This window comes from Nelumbo nucifera, chromosome 1 (assembly GCF_055504915.1).
Source record: "Nelumbo nucifera cultivar China Antique chromosome 1, China Antique-T2T, whole genome shotgun sequence".
NCBI lineage: Eukaryota > Viridiplantae > Streptophyta > Magnoliopsida > Proteales > Nelumbonaceae > Nelumbo > Nelumbo nucifera.
The window spans coordinates 142195171-142214248 of record NC_142649.1 but is presented as its reverse complement, the minus strand read 5'-3'; the positions used below and the strand labels follow the sequence as shown (position 1 = coordinate 142214248).

Below are 19078 nucleotides of genomic sequence, written 5' to 3'. Positions count from 1 at the left end.
GAAGTTACAATGCTTCAAACAAAGTGCACTGAGACTAGGATCTCGTTCACTTCCCTTGTTTCATACCTGCCATCACGACCATAGTCGCCACCTTTGTTTTGACGCCATGAGAACTGATGATGCGCAATCCGGCTGGTCTTAGCTGTCAACAACCTTGCCTCTGAACTCGGTAGCAGGGAACCTGAAACGGGGGAGATGAGAAAGCTCCGGGGGGAACCCGGTGTAAAGGCTCCGAAGCTCAAGTTAGAATCCTTCAAAGGCAAATAAAACCAGATAGCGCAAAGTTTGCATACCTCCTCTTTGGGGGGGTGGAGAGCCTTTTATAACCACCTCACGCACTCACTCCTAGACTTCTGTCAGGTCGGGAATGATTACTTCCGTGCTTTTGCCAGTTCGGGTGTCATTGCCTCTGTTGGGGCAGAACCGTCACTGCTCTTTTTGTCGGAGCCGTCCCTGTAACTGGAGATGGCGGTGGTAGGTGACGGTGGCAGGTGGCCGTTGAAGTGTGGCCGTCAAGCGTTAGATCCCAAGTCAGTCAGGTGCGCCGCCCCTGGATACGGACTCCTTCGGTGTCAGGTACGGTGTGGTTCGTCCAGTTCAATGCTCTGGAGGCGAAGTGCTTGGAGCGGTGTGCGAGGCGAAGTCTTGAGTTCGGATAGGGGGGGTGTCCCAAACTGTCATGAGACGGGCCAGTTCGGGTCACTGCTTTGTGTGGCTCGGGGCCAAAGGGAGAGTTCGGGCTCCTCGTAGGGAGTTTGAGCTCTTAGTAGGGAGGTCGGGCTCCTTTTAGGGAGTTCGGGCCCCTTGTAGGGAGTTCGGGCTCCTCTTAGGGAGTTGGTCTCCTCGAGGGGAGTTTGGACCGCTGGTCTCTTCCCTTTGGTGTTTGTACCCTCGATATGCTGCTTTAAGTGCCGAGCTACTTGTTTTTTGCCACGTGGCATGATTTGCGAGATCGGGCCAAATCTTCCTTCATCAAGAACCTTATGCAAATGCTTAAGTTCCTTCCAGCGGAATCAATGGACCAACACGGGTGTGACGGATCAGCCACCAGCAAACACGCCATCTAAGTGTCTTCATGTGTCATACGTGGGTCATTGTACTCTTTACTTGTAAAGGGGGTATGCCAATGTCAATTAGTAAATAGTAGTATGATATGTAAATAGTGTGTAGTATGCCAGTGAGTCATTAACATGTAAATAGTGTGTTTGTACTTACCATTAATTTATGTTGTGTGAATTTATTGTTGTTTTGCTACTTTCTTGATTGATTCGTAGGCTTATTCATCAACTAACGAGTGCTGTACGGAACCCAACGCACAGCCCCGTGACACGGGGGCAAAAAGACAGGTCAAGAAATTCAGGAAATCGGTACATGCGAAAGAAATTCGGCAGCAAATCGCGCCGAAAGACTCAAAGGGCCTTATTTGCAAACCAAGCGCCATGCTTTCCAATGAGAGCTGTCAATTAGGTCGTCGAGTACTCGTAAAAGTAGATCTTCAGTTAGGCAGGGGATATTCTAGTTTATGCCTAAATGCTCCGTCATTCAATGACTCTGAGTCTTGGTAATGGGGTAGTCGTCACTAGACCTGTTCATGGGCCGGGTGGCCCGACGGGCCGGCTGGCCTGGCCCGACCCCCGGATGGGCTTGAATAGGATTTTTGGCCCGCGGGCTTAACCTCGGGCCAAAAAGCCTATCCCGTATAAAATTCGAGTCGGGTTCGGGCTTTGCCAAAATAGCCTGGCCCGGCCCGACTTATAGTTAAACTTAAGTAAACCCGGTCCGACCTATAGTTAAACCTAAGTAAAAACCCTATGTAATGTCTATTTGAATAAATTTTTTGATTTGAGGTCATTGATTCACTTGTAGACCCATTGTTCATTTAAATAGGGGAAAAAACATTTAAATTAAAATAGAAAATGTCAGAAAATTTTGAATTTCTTTTATTAGGTCGGGCTTCGGGCTCGGGCTCGGGCTTCGGGCTTTTTATCAGGGCCGGGCTCGGGCCCAAGTTGTAGGCCTGTTGTTCGGGCCGGGCTCGGGCTCGAGCCTAACAGTTTTCTGTTAATAAAGAGTCAAAGCCCGGCCCGGCCCATGAACGGGTCTAGTCGTCACTAAACCCAAGAACTTCTCTAGATCGCTGATCTTTCCATAGTTCGTATGAGGTTGTGGTGGGTTGGGAGTTGGAGCGGGAGAACGAGAGGTCGAGTCTGAGCTCACGGTGGACGCCGATGTCTGGGTTCTCATCAGTGAATTTCTCTAGTCGATAGAGAAGGGTAAGTATCATTGATAAATATATCTGAAGCCGGTGGTTCCATTTCTAACCAAGGGAAGAGAGATAGGGGGAGGGAGAGAGAGTGAGATGGGCAAATTAGTCTTTTTAATCCTTTGTTAATGGACACTCATGGTAGGAAAGATTTAAACTATTTCATTTTCATTACCAATAAAAATAATTATTGTTTATTATACTTATTTTTTAATTTGATTAATAAAAATATAATAAATGTGTTTAAGTTTTTCTATATTTCTTGTAAGTTTCTATATTTATTTTTATTTTAAAAATTTTATGACCTAACTATGATTTCGTAGGTTGATCAATTTGATTTGGATGGTTGAATTGCTTAGTCACCACTTAGATTAAATATGGTTTTTGTTTATGAGTCAGTTTTAAAATATATGGGTTTATAATGTTAAAAATATTGATAGAGATCTAATTTAATAAGAGAAAATGAGAATTAATAATTTTAGTATAAGATTTAATGAGAGGGGATAAAATGAGGTGAGAAGTAATAATTATAGTTACATTTTCAAACTTACCATTAAAGATGGACTAAAAACACAATTATGGACATTTTAGTAGCTGCTAAAGCCAACACTGAAGATGTAATAAAAAGGTTTTTATACCCTTTCTCAAACAAAAATGTAGAGAGTAATTTTAGTCCAAAAAATGTTTCACATTGCATTCACACTTTTAGATTGAGTTTGGAAGGAGTACAAATGCAAATATGTAGAGTGCAAAACTTTATATTTTGTATTATTTTGTATGTATTTACGTTGTACTTATTTGCATTTGTACTCTTTCTTCCAAACTGAGCCTATACAGTATAGATGTAAATAGATAGTCTAACATTCCTATGCATAAGATTGTGCAATATATTAAGCATATATACTCATGAAGACTTATTTTAGTTCCTTGTCAGCTGCCTACTATATTGTGCGTTGGGAATATCTCCTCTTGAATAAAAACATACAATTAGGGAGATATTCCCAATGCATGAATGGAAAAAAGGTGGTGAAGACAATGTGAGGACAATTTTGTGAGGACCGAATCCAAGCTTGAAATAGTGGTGAGCATGGGTCAGTTTGGTTCAGTTGCAAGGCAAAACCTAGAACTTACCTTGTAGGGGTTGATTCTATGTTTTGAAGCTATAACTTATCCTATTAAGATCGGTTGGTTGGTTTAGCCATTCCAACTTCAAAGGTCTAATCATGGAACCTATTATTTAAAAAAATAATAATAAAACTCTGTTTTTTTTTTTCCTTTCCAAGCATTGATCTTGGGTTTGTATATATACTAAAACGCAATAGTCTAGAATTTTCTCATTTTTTTCTCCTTTTTTTGATTGTTTTATTCCATGTCATTTTTTAAACAACCAATAAGATAACTTTAAAATATTTATTAAAAACCCAAAAAAATAATTATAATTGATTTAATAATATTCATATTATTAATAATTTTACATTTTCACAAATACATTACGAAATTATGTACTAACAATATAAATTAGGGTTTTTTGGATTATTCAATTTAAATGTTATTCAAATAATAAAAACTCAACATTAAAAAATAAAATATTATTTAAATATTTCAGGAACTAAATATCTTAAATAACAAAATATTAAAATAGCTAAATGATTATATTACAAAATATTTAATATTATGTAACAACTTTAATAGAAATAAACTTTGAATAACGAAAATTTTTATATATTTTATATATTATTTAAATATTTAAATAACTAAACATTTTAACTAATGAAATTTAACATAACTAGATTTTAAACAGTTAAAATAATGAAAATATGTAATAAATTTGAATTTTTTCTTAAAACTAGAAAAGCAATTATAACATAATATTCAAATTAATAATAATTTAATATTTTACAAAACTAATAACGAAATTATGTAATAATAGTATCAATTATAATTTTATGGATTATTAAATTCAATAAATAATTAATGTTTTCAAATTTAAATAATGATTTTATTTAAATAACTAAATAATATTGTAAATAACTAATTTCACTTATATTAATTAAAAATTATAAAAAATAACTTTCAAAATAATTAATATTTATTAATAATAATTTTAAATCATAATCTATATTTATTATATATTAATATATACTAACATTAATATTTGTTGTATTTTAATTAATTATTTATTGTTTTTTGTTCTTATTGTATTGTTTGTATTTTTGTTTTAATTTATTAATTAATATTTATTAGAAATTGTACTATTATTTGATATTACACTATTTACTAACTAATTTAATATATTTTTTAGTATTTATTGTATCTTTGTAATTATTGTATTTTTATTATATTTTCCTTATCAATATATTTTTCACAATAAATTTTCAATAATTATTGGAGATTAAACTATTATTATTTATTATAGACATATTAAACTATTAATTTAGTTGAAATTAGGAGTGTTCATGGGTTGGTTCTGTTTGGTTGTAGGCTATTTGACCAACCAAATCAACCCGGTCAGGTTGGAGAGTTAGTCACTTGAAGCTAATTGACCATTAGTGAAAAACCAAACAACTTGGGTTGTATTAGTTTAGGTCATTTTTCCAATTTGGTTGGTCAGTTAAAAAGAGTTAAACTTAAAAAATTAAATTTAAGTTTAAAAATTATAGTGGCATTATGATATAAAATATTTTAGACTAAGAAATATGAGACTTTTCAACTTTTTGTATTAAAAATAATATATATATATATATATATATATATATATATATGGTCAAGTTGGGAAATTGTTGAACCAAAGCTAATCGGAAAATAATAGAAAACAGACCAACTTGGTTCAAGTTGGTCAGGTTGGTCAGTTTCATCAGTTTGATGAACAATCCTAGCTGAAATTAATTATTATTATTTTGTATTGTAAAAAAATTATTAAAAGTAGTATATAAAATATAAGGGAAAATCTATGATGCGGGAAAAATATGGTATTATAAGAGTTTTGATCAATCAAAATCCTCCTATGACTTTTGATAAATAACACCTGATTGGCTACCACATTTATGATACCAATTGATTGGTCATAAAATTTTCAGATATCATATCTTTCCCATATGGTTATCGATCCCAAAATATAAATAATGATTAATTATTTAAAAATTAAAACTATAAAACAATTATATACTTATATGTGCTTCTATTGTTTAGCTTTCACTTAATAAATCCTATACATTGCATAGGCCCCCGCTAGCAACAATCTATAATAAACATTTCACATTTCAAATCCATATACCCATTCAATCTCTAAGAAAAAAAAAATATATAATCCGTAAACAACCTAAATAATAACATATAATTAATTATTATTAATCCATAATTTAACTTCACACATACCAGAATTTAGTTAAATGTTTTAGACGTATTCCACCAAGGCCAATCAAAGCTAGTTCTCTGAGTCGGTTCAGGTAAGAGAAACCCGAAGACCCTGACCTGAATCCGGTCTGGTAGAGATTGGTTTGAAGAATTTGGAATCGGATCCAATCTAAGAACTGATTGGAACCGCTGGTTCAAAGGTTGTTTCGGGTAAAACTGACCCATTTGCGGGAAAAAGGATATGTATCATGGGCATATGCAGTAGACTACCGAATTAATCTATTACCAAGAAAAAAAGGACTACCGAGTTAATCAAGAGAGAATACGGAACACTAGTGTGTTGATTCTTGATTGGTTACATAGCATGTAAAACACACATTTGTTTGTAGGTTATCAGAATTCGTTGTGAGGGACGCAAGCATCCATCCATTATTGTAGTTGTAGGAGAGAAAATTTTCGTTGAGACTTGAGACCCATCTCATTCACCACTTGACCACTAGAGTCCCGTGCTGTCACCAAACATAGGATGCGATCCGTCCATCGGTCCCTTAAAATCAGTATCCTGATTAAGTTATATTCACTCAGGTCTTGGGTTCGTCTTTAGTTCTTTTCAATCTTTATCGTTTTGGGTTGAAATGAAACACAAATATCACGTTGTTATTCTTTGAAATTTAATTTAAATTTACCCGATTCGAGTTCGACGCGTTCCCTGGGGCCTTGGGGGATCGATTCCGGTGGGTGTGGCTGTAGGCTGTAGCCCAAGCCCAACCCTAATCAGAATCGGGAAAAACACTTGGCGGATCGATCATATGGAAATGCAGTTGCCAAGCCGAAGTAGAAGCGACATGGTCAACCGACCCAACCCCGTCGTTGTCGTACATTCGTTAGCAGAGTTCCCGTAATTTTACTCTTCAACCGAACAACCCCTGAGCCCGCAACTCAACCTCCCACGATATTTAAAGCAAAAGCCCTCGTTGTTGTTGTTGTTCAGACTTGAGAAAAAGGGGTCGTTTTCCATTTAGAAACGCTGTTCCATCAAATTCAAAGCTGCAAACAAACACCAACTCTTTTTTTTTTTTGTTTTCCAAACTTCAGTTGGAGGTAAAGCAAACCAATACCAAGCAACGCTCATTCGTCCATTCTTTTTGCTCTTAATATCATAAACCCTCTGCTTCAGAAGCAAGGCAAAAGTTTAGTTTTCTTCTCGTCCCAGGTCACTTTCTCTCGAACTACCCTTCTTGGACTGGAAAAAAAAAATGATCCCCATTAACCTCAAAGATTATAACCTAAGTGTCAAGCAAGGTTAGGTGAAGGATAGCAACCTTAACACCAGCTCCCCTTCTGCAGCCTTCCTTTTACAGTATCATCTGGAGGTGAGTTTGTGCTGTGATTCATTTGGGTTCTTCTTCGAATACTTTCAAATGAGGTAGCCAGAGAGATAGATAGAGAGAAAGAAGAGGAACCCAAGGTGGGTTACACCCGAAGTTGTGTTCTGTTTCTGTTGTTTCATTTCTTTCTGTCAAAATGCAACTTCAGATATCGCCAAGCTTGCGGCATGTAACGGTGCTTCCTGGTAAAGGGGTGAGGGATTTTATCAAGGTGAAGGTTGGAACCAGAAGAGTTTCCTACCGAATGGTTTTCTACTCGCTTTTGTTCATGACTTTTCTTCTCCGGTTTGTATTCGTATTGACGGCCATGGATACCATAGACGGAGAAAACAAGTGTTCTACTATAGGTACACATCATCCTACTTTGTTCATCTTTCTCTCTCTCTCTCTCTCTCTATCTATCTGTGTGTGTGTGTCTTGCTGTATTTTTCCTAGCAGGGATGAGAATATGAAAAATATTTATTTGAATTCCAAATAGATTTAATGCTACTGTTAAGTTTCCAACATGTCTGTAGGAAAGGGATAATGTGGAATCTAAAATATTTATTAGAGAAACGTTTAGTGTTGATAAAAAAATAATTCCATGGCAAGTAGTTCAAACTAAAGGTTAAGGTACAGAGATTGAAGTATATAGTTCTATAACTGGTTATTATATGTAAGACTCCTAACTTCATGTCTGTTCTGTCTTGGGGAAGCTGCTATAGGTTGAGTGCTTGTATAAATTTCTATGATTATTCATTTACAAATACTGATTTATCAATAGAAGTAAAATAGTTCTATAACCTGGATTTAATAGAAGAATCTTTAGGATGGTGGGTGGTCTGCCACAAACATAATACAGTAGTTATATAGTACATCAGATGAAGTTAAATGAAACCATCTAATGGGATTTCTAAGATGAGATTCCATAAAGCGAAAAAAGCAATCAAGTCACTCTGCCATTTTGTTAATCATAGCTTGCAACCAGTGTATGTTTATGATGTCATCAACATTGGCTTTATTGTTTGGATGTGAAAGGCTTTGTATTGTTATGATCAAATTCTACAATTGTAATCTTTGGTGCACTGGTGGTAGGATGCGTGGGGAAGAGACTAGGACCAAGAATTTGGGGAAGAAGGCCAGAATCAATGGTGATCTCGAAACCCTGAATTTTGAATTCAAATTTCTTCTTTGTCCAGAACAATATTATTGATACAGGTAGCCTAGCTGAATAGAAATTCTTAATTAATGGTTGTTACAGAATGTGCCTGAAGAGATTTATCGAGTCTTAGAAGAAAACCAGGACCCAGAAGATACACAAGAAGCATCAGAGGTTCCACAGTCGTTGGAGGAATTCATTGCAGAAATGAAGAGCAACAAATCTGACTTGAGGACCTTCACTTTGAGGCTCAAGTCTATGGTGAGAACTCATCTATCTAAACCTTGGCTCCAATTCTTCTTCAGGCCAATGAGGAGATGACCCTCTATTGGCCCAATAATGTCATGCCAACTCATTTGAATTGGTATACATCAAAACTTGATCAAATCTCTTCCAGTATTATGTCTTTCTCGTATATTAACTTTCGCTTCTTTCACTGGTGTGGAATGTGGAGCATTATCATTGGTTCCACAGCCCCACTACACAGAGTTCAGCGAACCAGTCCATTATCTAGGGACCTCAACTAACAGCTTAATAGTTTCTTGACATGGTATCAAAGTCTATTTGACTAAATTTTATCCTTGTCACCATATTATAAATAATTAATTAAATTTCAGCTCTTGGTATGAATGGGCCTGTTGCTTATTTATACTTGAAGCCCAATAGACTTTGAGGGGGGGGGGGGGGGGGGGGGGGGCGTGTGAGAGAACGAAAACATCTTCAAGGATCTCATCATCAACCTCTTCACCTCGTCACTTTAGTCAATTAATAATTTAATACCTGTCCTATCCTAGTTGCAATAATTTTTTTATTAAAAAAAAAAACTGCACACTTTAAAAGGACACATGAACGAACATGTTAGGCAGAAAACGTTGAATCGGGAGGGTGTTGGGTTGCCCATTATGCCAAACAAACACAATGCCACCATGTTCCTTGAACTCCTTCATTTCTCTACTTCCCAAAGTCGTAAAATCAGCCCAACAACTTATTCCTAAACTATTCTCATTATATTCTTGTTAAATTCCCACAGCAACAGGAGAATTTGTAGCAAGCGAAATCAATTAAACTGATTTTCATGATTCGGAAAGTAGATAATCTAATGACTTGTTTGGACATTCCACCGGATAGATCATGCCACATTAACCGAATTAAACCCAGTTCTACCAACCGACCAGCCCGGCCCTATGTGGGGTGTGATGTACGTGTAGATTCCAATCTGACGACGTAAATAAAAAAAGGTACCTTACCCCACTAACTTCACGTAGCCGTAGGATCCATCATCCATCATGAAATTAATATGATATAAATATTGGTGGAGCTATGGTTGGACTACGTACTTCATGTATGTAAACGTAACCTTCAAACAGAACTGAAGTACTATTTGATTTTGATATTGATGTGATGTGGCAGGTGTCTGTTATGGAACAAAGGACCCGAGCAGCTAAAATCCAAGAATACTTGTACCGCCACATCGCATCCAGTAGCATACCGAAGCAGCTACACTGCCTTGCTCTAAAGCTGGCTAACGAGCACTCCACCAACGCCGGTGCACGACTCCAGCTCCCTGCGCCGGAGTGCGTACCTTTCCTCGTCGACAACTCCTTCTTCCACTTCGTCCTTGCCTCCGACAACGTCCTGGCAGCCTCCGTCGTGGCATCATCCCTCATCCGCAACTCGTTGAGGCCCGAGAAGGTTGTCCTTCACATCATCACCGACAGAAAGACCTATTCCAGCATGCAGGCGTGGTTCTCTCTGCACCCTTTAACGCCTGCCATCATTGAGGTTAAAGGTCTGCACCATTTCGATTGGCTTACTAAGGGGAAGGTTCCCGTGCTAGAGGCGATGGAGAAGGATCAAAAGGTCCGGTCACAGTTCAGGGGAGGATCATCGGCAATTGTCGCGACTAACACCGAGAAGCCTTACGTCATTGCGTCGAAGCTGCAAGCACTTAGTCCCAAATATAATTCAGTAATGAATCACATACGCATACATTTACCAGAGGTATATAATTAAAAGTACGGATGCGTGTGAAGATGGTGGTTTTGGTTACGATTTTTGGTTACGAATTATTAATTTCTTTATTATAATCTTGCAGCTTTTTCCGAGTCTTAATAAGGTAGTCTTCCTAGACGACGATATCGTGGTCCAAACTGATCTTTCACCTCTCTGGGATATCGACATGGAAGGCAATGTCAATGGAGCAGTTGAGACCTGCAGGGGAGATGATAATTTCGTCATGTCCAAACGATTCAAGAGCTATTTGAACTTCTCTAACCCATTAATATCAGAGAATTTTGATCCTGATGAATGCGCCTGGGCCTATGGCATGAACATTTTTGATCTAGAAGCCTGGAGAAAGACAAACATAAGTGCAACCTACCATTATTGGCTTCAGAAGGTAACCTACTCTGATTAATACTTATCTCATTACAATTATTTAATTGATTAATTTTTGTTTTGTAATTTGTTGTTGTTGTTGTTGAAGGGTCAAATCACAACCAAAATCACCAGACCTGTACAATTGTACAGTTCTGGGTTTCTAATAATTTCTTGTTCATTTGAATCCATATATTATTTCATCTTGCAGAACTTGAAATCGGACCTAAGCCTCTGGCAACTGGGGACGTTGCCTCCTGGTCTAATAGCGTTCCATGGCCACGTTCATATTATCGATCCATTCTGGCACATGTTGGGGCTTGGATACCAGGAAAATACGAGTATCGCAGATGCTGAAAGGGCTGGTGTTATCCATTTTAATGGCAGAGCAAAGCCTTGGCTTGAGATAGCGTTCCCCCATCTGCGGCCATTATGGGCAAAGTACGTCAACTTCTCAGATAAGTTCATAAAGACCTGCCATATCAGAGCTTCCTAGGTTGGAACTTGAAGATGACAACATCAACCAAGGATGGCAGTAGAGATATAGCTAGGTGAGAAGGAATGGAAACCGACAGACCTTAACGAGCTGAGGGTCTTCGATGACCAGGTGAAGGGGAGGGGTGACTTGTGAGGAGTTAGGACCATCCTCTGGTCTTAGGAACTAAACTCGATCTGCTTCCCTTGTTGGAAGGTGCCAATTTGACTTCTTTATACATAAGAGTGAAAGGCATTCTGAAACATCCATATGTATCCTGTGGGAAAGTGTTCATAGAGAAATGAAGAGTGCTTTCGAAATACATGATTGGTTGATAGCTGAATCTTAAACTGGATCGAAACTCTTTAAGCAGCAATTACATACTCTCTGTTTAAAGATTAAAAGTATCAAATAGTAAAATAAGAAAACTTTAAAATTTTCTTTGGTAAGAAAAGCTTAATATTTATTGATAATAGTATTTCTAAGTAATATCAAGTTTTAAATTTTGAAAATATAGACGTGCCATTTTGGACTCTTGGTCTGTCACCCTGTGATGATTTTCTTTTTTCTAAAATTTCTGATTTTTGGGTGAAAAATTTTCAATAAGTTTTCGATTATTTTAGTATTCTATAGTATTTTTGTATTTATATTATTTCATAATATTTCAAAACTTTGGACAAAATAGATGGCTAATGTATAATGTACCTTATTTATATTTCATAAAAGGATTAAAGTAGTATTGGGCATCATATTGGACAACTTAAATACGGAAACACTTGCAAAACGCATTGTTACTGAAGAAAAATATGGAAATACCTGAATACACTAAGGAAATACATACAAATTCAATAATTATATTAATAACTTCAAGTTTAATGTCAAAATAACAATAAATAATGTATAAATACATATGAATTGTATATTTTAATGGTATATCTGAAGAAATATATTACTATTGATGTAACGGGATGCGTAGATACTATACAATTTTATTGATAATGTATCAATTTTTATTTTTATTTTTTATTAAAATCCAAGGCACAAAACATATGCAACCATTATATTTAAATTATTATATCAATTATTTTTACTTTACTATTTTCAATTTTTAACATCAACAAAAACATCAACTAAAATTAATTCACAAATGTTCAGTAAATAATACTTTCATTTTTGTAAACAATAAATATGTTTATATAAAATGTAAATAAAAATTTCAATTAATAATTTATAAAAATATATAATCTTAACTTAAAATATATCAAATCTATTAGAATTTTGAAGATGCATATCATATGAAAATCCATAAATTTTAATTACTAAAATAACTATTCTATTATTAATATTTTTATTTTTATGATTTTTAAATAAAAATTAATTTTTATTTAAATGTAGATTAGTGGATTTGATAGATTCAATTTATATTATATTCTCAAATATTTTGTAAACAATATTTTATATTTGTAATAATAAATACATTGTTATTTAATGCAAATTAAAATATTAATTAATAATTTATAAAATAAATATTATAACTTATCAAGTCTACGTAAATAATTCTAAGTATTAAAACAATCATTCTATAAATAATATTTTTATCTGTATGAATTTATTGAAATTAAAAATCATTTATATATATGTGGATTTGATAAATTATTTATTTTATTGGTTTATAAAATAATAATTTTGAATATTATTCTTGTTAATTTTGTACTTGGAGTTATTGAATATATTAATTGTTTAGATTAAATGTAAGAATTAATTTTAATAAAAGATAATCTATTTCACTTATTATCACGAAATAAAAAGTGGCTTAATAGTTAAGATCCTTATGCTCTTGGACGCTAGGCGACTTGGGTTTCAGGGATTGGCTGATTCAGTGTGATACGCATCGATATGGTGGCACATCAGACTGATACGCATAACTGGTACAATACAATGCTAGTCGTGGCGTATCTCTTACAAATTTCTATATTATTATATAATGTTTTTATGTTCTTTATCTTTTAATTTTTATTTAACTATGATATCAAGGGATGAGACATTTGACTCAAAAGGTTGAATTGTTGACTTGCCACTATAGATTAGTTTTAAAGTTATATTCCATTACAACATCAATAAGAATAATTGTTATTTATTACACCTATTTTTCTTTGATATGATTAATATAAATGTACCCAAATTTACTATAGTTTTATTTTTTGTATTTATTTCTATTTTAAAAGTTTTTTATTTCATTTATGACATCATGGATTGATCCATTTGTTCAGGATGGTTGAATTGCTTACTTGCCACAAGAATGGAAGAACGGTTCCATTTTTTTAGTCAATTTTAAAAAGCACGTATTTTATATTGTTAAGAGTACTGGATATAGATTTAGTTAATAGAATTTATTGGTGAAAAACTAGCTTAAACATAGGATTAAATGAGGGAACAAGAATTAATACCCTAAATGAGAGAGAGGGGGAACAAATTCAAAAATAGAGGTATTCTAGTAAAAAGTAAGATTCAATGAATGACAATGGGAGTTAATGCCTTAAATATAGATTTAATGAGAAGGATTCGAATTAGGAGAATGTGGTTATTCAAATTACATTTCTATTGTTACAGTTACAAGTTATAGAGGGACTAAATTCAAAAATTGGGGTATTTTAGTCAAACAAAAGTTTCACACTCTCACTCACACTTTTAATAGTAACTAGTAAGTGTGCACGTGGCAATTCTAGCTGATGATAATTATAGTAATAATATATCCAAAATTTTCTATAAACTTTATTTATTTTTTATTTTTGTTTTTTATTATTAATTAGATGCATTTTGCAAAATCCAAACGTGATTACATAAACACCTCATTTAAATATGTGATAATCAGATCGAGTTGTGAATTTTCAAGTATCATTGAGAAGCCGTTATGCTTGGCTAGACTTTTCTTTTTGTAGTGTTTTATCTTTTTTTGATGTATCTTTCTTCTTTTGTTTATTTATAAAAAAATGTAAGATTTAAATAGAGGGAATTGAATGAGGTGAAAAATAGTAGTTCAATTTACAATTTAAACCTTACAATTAAATAGGTACTAAATTAAAAAATGAGTATTTTAGTCAATGTTTAAAAAATCGGACTAGATCGGACAATCAAACCATTTGGCCAGGGAACCGGTCAGGTCATTAGTTCCATTTTGGCCCTAAACTGCTATTTTACAAAAAATGTTGAAATGGTCAGAGAACCGTTGACTTGGATAGTTTCACCGGTAAAATGTTAGACCTAGTTAACGGTTCTCGAGTTACTTTCAAACTAATTCCAATTTTTTATTTATTTTAAAATAGAAATTAGAAAATAAAATTGAAAAAAAAGAAACTTTCATATGTCATAATCTTGTTCCATTACCATTATTCCCAATGGCCAATATTAGTTAGGGCTTTTAGTTTTTCCATTTTGATTTTGAATTTTCTTATTTATATGATTCTTTTTAAGTTGTAACAACAAAAAAATTGCAATTCCATTGAAGAAATCGAAAAATCAATGCAAGAGATGAGATATTAAACATCGATCTTATATTTAGAGAGATGAAGCAAGCGATCTGGGATTTGAGAGATATTTAGAAAGATGATAGAGATGTAAGAAGAGGGAAAATAGTGTTGTAGTGGCGGTGATGATGAACTTGGAGATATCCGCCAACAACGATTCTTTCTTCTTCTTTTCCTCAGGGCAAAACGGTTTTGCAACAACAACAAGTGAACATGGTGACAACCACCTCCGGCAACGCTTCCTTCTCTATCTTATTCATCATCTCTTTCTTTTTTCTCAGTTCTTTGCTTTATCAAAGTCTCACACTCCCTTCTCATAATAATGTACATATGCGGTGGACTTGAATCTAATCCTAATCTAGTGGTCAAAATTAATAAAAAGTTACATTATATTTTACACCTTTCCTATTGGACCCGCCCAAATTGGTTGGTTGAACCACTGACCCAGAAACTGAAAGCCAAACAGTTCTATTTCTGGGCCAGTTTTCAAATCCTTAATTTTAGTCGAAATAAAGCTCCACAATCTTATTCATATTTTTAATAGTAGTGTAAATATAGAATTATAAATGTGTTCAATTTTTTCTATAATTTTTTTTTGTATTTTTGTGTGTAAAAATAATTATGATATGTCATACTTACTTTTTGTTTAATATGATAAGTACATGATATTATAGATGTGCTTGAATGCTTTTTTTTTGCAAAATTTATTTATTTTTTTCATTTTTGTATTTATATAATTTATTTTTTTATTATTTATTTATGACATTAAAGGTTAACACATTTAATCCAAAAGTTGAACTATTTATTATTAATTTTTAAATTAATTTTTGGTCAATTCTAAATTATATATTTCATTTTCATTATCAATAAAAACAATTCTTGTTTATTACACTTATTTTTTTATATTTTTTTTGTAAATTTCTATATTTATTTCTATTTTAAACATTTTATTACCTAACTATGATTTTATAGGTTGATAAAATTGACTCTGAAGGTTGAATTGCTTAACTAGCAATTGGATAAAGAATGGTTTTGTTTTTGAGTTAGTTTCAAAATATATGGGTTTATATTGTTAAAAATATTAACATAGATCTAATTAGTAGCATTTATTAGTGAAAAACAACTTAAAAATATAAGATTTAATAAGAGAAAAATAGGATTTAATACATTAAGTATAAGACTTAATGAGAGAGGATTAAATGAGATGGAAAATAATAATTGAAGTTAGATTTTCAACCCTTAAATTAGAGATGGATTAAATACACAAATATAATCATTATAGTAACCATTACACCTGAAACTAAAGCTATAATAAAATGACTTTTATACCCTTTCTCAAACAAAGAAATAGAGGGTAAATTTAGTCCAAAAAAGTTTCACACTGCATTCACACTTTTATATATAGTGTAGATATAAATAAATTGATGCATTCAATGATACGTTATCATGTTTTGAGTGTCCAAGTAACCAAGAGGCTCTATTTTGGGTTGGCATTTTCCAATCATAATCACCCTAAGCCGTTAGTTTGACCAAGGTTGCACCCTAAAATCCATCCAATGGTGAGTCTTACTTGAGATAAGTGACGTGCTTGTAGCAAGTTTTGATTTGAATGAAATTTCATTTCTTTTGATGTATCTTCTCAAAACAGGCCATTTTGAAAACTGGATGAATATAAAATCCTTGGGAGTTGAAGCCAAGGTTTTAAATACACAAATATAATCATTATAGTAACCATTAAACCTGAAACTAAAGCTATAATAAAATAACTTTTATACCCTTTATCAAACAAAGAAATAGAGGGTAAATTTAGTCCAAAAAAGTTTCACACTGCATTCACACTTTTATATATAGTGTAGATATAAATAAATTGATGCATTCAATGATACGTTATCATGTTTTGAGTGTCCAAGTAACCAAGAGGCTCTATTTTGGGTTGGCATTTTCCAATCATAATCACCCTAAGCCGTTAGTTTGACCAAGGTTGCACCCTAAAATCCATCCAGTGGTGAGTCTTACTTGAGATAAGTGACATGCTTGTAGCAAGTTTTGATTTGAATGAAATTTCATTTCTTTTGATGTATCTTCTCAAAACAGGCCATTTTGAAAACTGGATGAATATAAAATCCTTGGGAGTTGAAGCCAAGGTTTTAAACAACAATTCGAAACTAGAACCGTTCTGGCCATCGATTTCTGGGTCGATGGTTCAACCGTCTGGTTCGAATGAATGACCCGTTTTAATGAAAAAATAATTAAAATAAAAAGCGACCAAAGAGCATTGAATGGGTCAACAGTTTGACCGGCTGAGTCAACGGGTCGCTGACCAATTCAATTGGTTTTGGCCAAGGACCAGGTACTGGTTGCTTAGATAATTCCCAAGCCAAATGGTGTGCTCATCTGGGTCAATGGCGGTTCAAAAACATTATTTGAAGTATAACATGTAGAAATGGAAAAGTGGAAGCATATTAGATTCCCTATCGAAAATCTTGAGAATTGAATGATTCTTGGAAATTGTGTTGCAAATGTTTCCCATTTATTCAAATTAGAATTCACATCATTGGTCCCGACATGTAAATCAAACTCAAACATAATAGTATTTTAGTTGAAGTAAGCCAATACATGCAAAAATTCAGCTTGGCTTAGTTCCATTACATCCCTACTCAGAACCCTGATATAACTCTCTTTTCACAACCTACCACATTGCCACGACCTCCACCAACATAGCTTTCTTCGACCTTCTCCGACTTCTCGTTGGCATGGTATGTGAAACAGAGTTGAAAGCCTATAACAATGTTAGCAATGGTGGAAAATGGTGAGAACTATTAGCGGTGGTGGTGATCAAGGTAGAGGAGGAGAGATCGGAAACAATAACAAGATGAAGGTGATTCTAATACTAGCAAGGATTGACAGGTCTTTAGATAGTATTTCATTAGGTTTGGGTTTGGTTTAATTGAGGCTGGATGGGTTCCTAGAGACATTATTTACTGTTACTTAATTTGAGGGGTTTAAGGGAGCGATTGTTGGCTTAATGATCTCTTCTTGGCCAAGGTAATGGAGTGTTGTTACTTAGACAATTCCACCAAGGTTGGCATTCTTCTTCGCTTGTTTTATCATTTCTATGTTTTGATATAAATTGGTTGATAGATCATAAATGCTTAATATATCGGTTCCTTTTTATGCTTCTTTAATGGAGCAGTTGATGTCATTGTGTCTTGTTGGCATTGTCGCTAGTGTTAACCAACACACTGTTGTCAACTAAAAGCTAAAATTGGATTTCTGAAATATTAAAAGAATCACCAGATGTCACATACCCCAGGGGTACTTTAAATAGGCTTTAAGACTTTAGGGCTACTTTAAGTTTAAGTAATTGTCAGATGCCTTAAGGATATTTTAAATAATTAACCCTTCAAATAAAAGCAAGGGTAAACTATAAAAGTTTCTGATAATCATAAAAACTCTCTCTGAAGTTTCATTTCAATAAAAGCCTACTCTATACTTTTGAAAAATCCTGCAATTACATCCTTCCCATCATTGTGTCAACCAGAAAACATTGGCCTATTTAATGTATTATTTTCTTTTTGAAAATACCTATTTTACCTTTATATCTATTAATTCAGATGGAGATTTACTAAAATACTCTCAAAAAAACTTAATTTTTAACTAAAGAATTCCCTAGATCAAATAAAGAATAAAGTAATTTTATTTTGTAAATTCATTATGATTGAGTGAAGTTTAAAAGAGTAAATCTAACTTTAAAAGATTTCCTAACAATAGTAAGGACAATTTTGTAACTTCAAAATCTCAATTATGGGGACAACAATACTTTTTTCTTGATAATGAACTAAAACAGTGATGGAAGGGAGGCAATTACAGTATTTTTCAAAACTATAGGAGAGGTTTTTGTTGATATGGAAGTTTTGTATTTTACCCTAAAAGCAAAAATGATGCAATAGAAAAGTGTAGATGGTGTTTGGTATCATAGTTTTGCATGGATATTGCGTTTGTACTAGATATATGCATCGGAAACCCTGAAAAATGAAAGATTTAGAAGTGGTGATACCCCAAGAAGGCAAGAACGCATGCCAAGTTTGGACATGAGGCCCAAACTTCTTTAACAGCCTAGGTGGGGACTTTTCACACCTAGATTCTTGTCTTGTTGATAATTGGATAAGAATTAAGAATAGTAGGAGGGGGAGTTTTCTTTAAGAGTTATCTTTCCAACGTGGAATCTTTGTATGCCATTTACAGAGACTCCCAATTGAATTTTGGGTTCTCTAAAAAATAGCAAGCAACCCCATTTTTCCTCCTCTTAGGATGTTAGGGGCTTCCTCTTATCTGGGATTAGACACTTGTCCCTATGGTTGAGACTTTTTTTCAACTAAAAAATTAACTACAAATTGAAGATGATATCGAGAGCCATAGGCCAACTTGGTCCAAAATAAAAAAAAAAAAAGAATCTACACAAAGTACAATGCAATATTTGTTTAAATGCTCATACAACACTTTAACAAGAAACACCAAAATGGTGTTTCCTCCACAAGTGAGTTTCACAGGTACTACAAA

At 33.8% G+C, this 19078-nt stretch overlaps 1 protein-coding gene across 1 annotated transcript; it reads left to right on the top strand.

Annotated features, from left to right (window-relative positions):
• The first annotated feature begins 6960 nt into the window (after nucleotides 1–6960).
• Nucleotides 6961–11316, top strand: LOC104585697 (putative galacturonosyltransferase 12). Its single transcript, XM_010242662.3, has 6 exons — nucleotides 6961–7352; nucleotides 8080–8135; nucleotides 8246–8404; nucleotides 9554–10144; nucleotides 10239–10541; nucleotides 10731–11316. The coding sequence occupies exons 1-6, from the start codon at nucleotides 7142–7144 to the stop codon at nucleotides 11013–11015; spliced, it is 1605 nt and encodes a 534-aa protein (XP_010240964.1). The 5' UTR covers nucleotides 6961–7141; the 3' UTR covers nucleotides 11016–11316.
• The last annotated feature ends 7762 nt before the right edge of the window (nucleotides 11317–19078 follow it).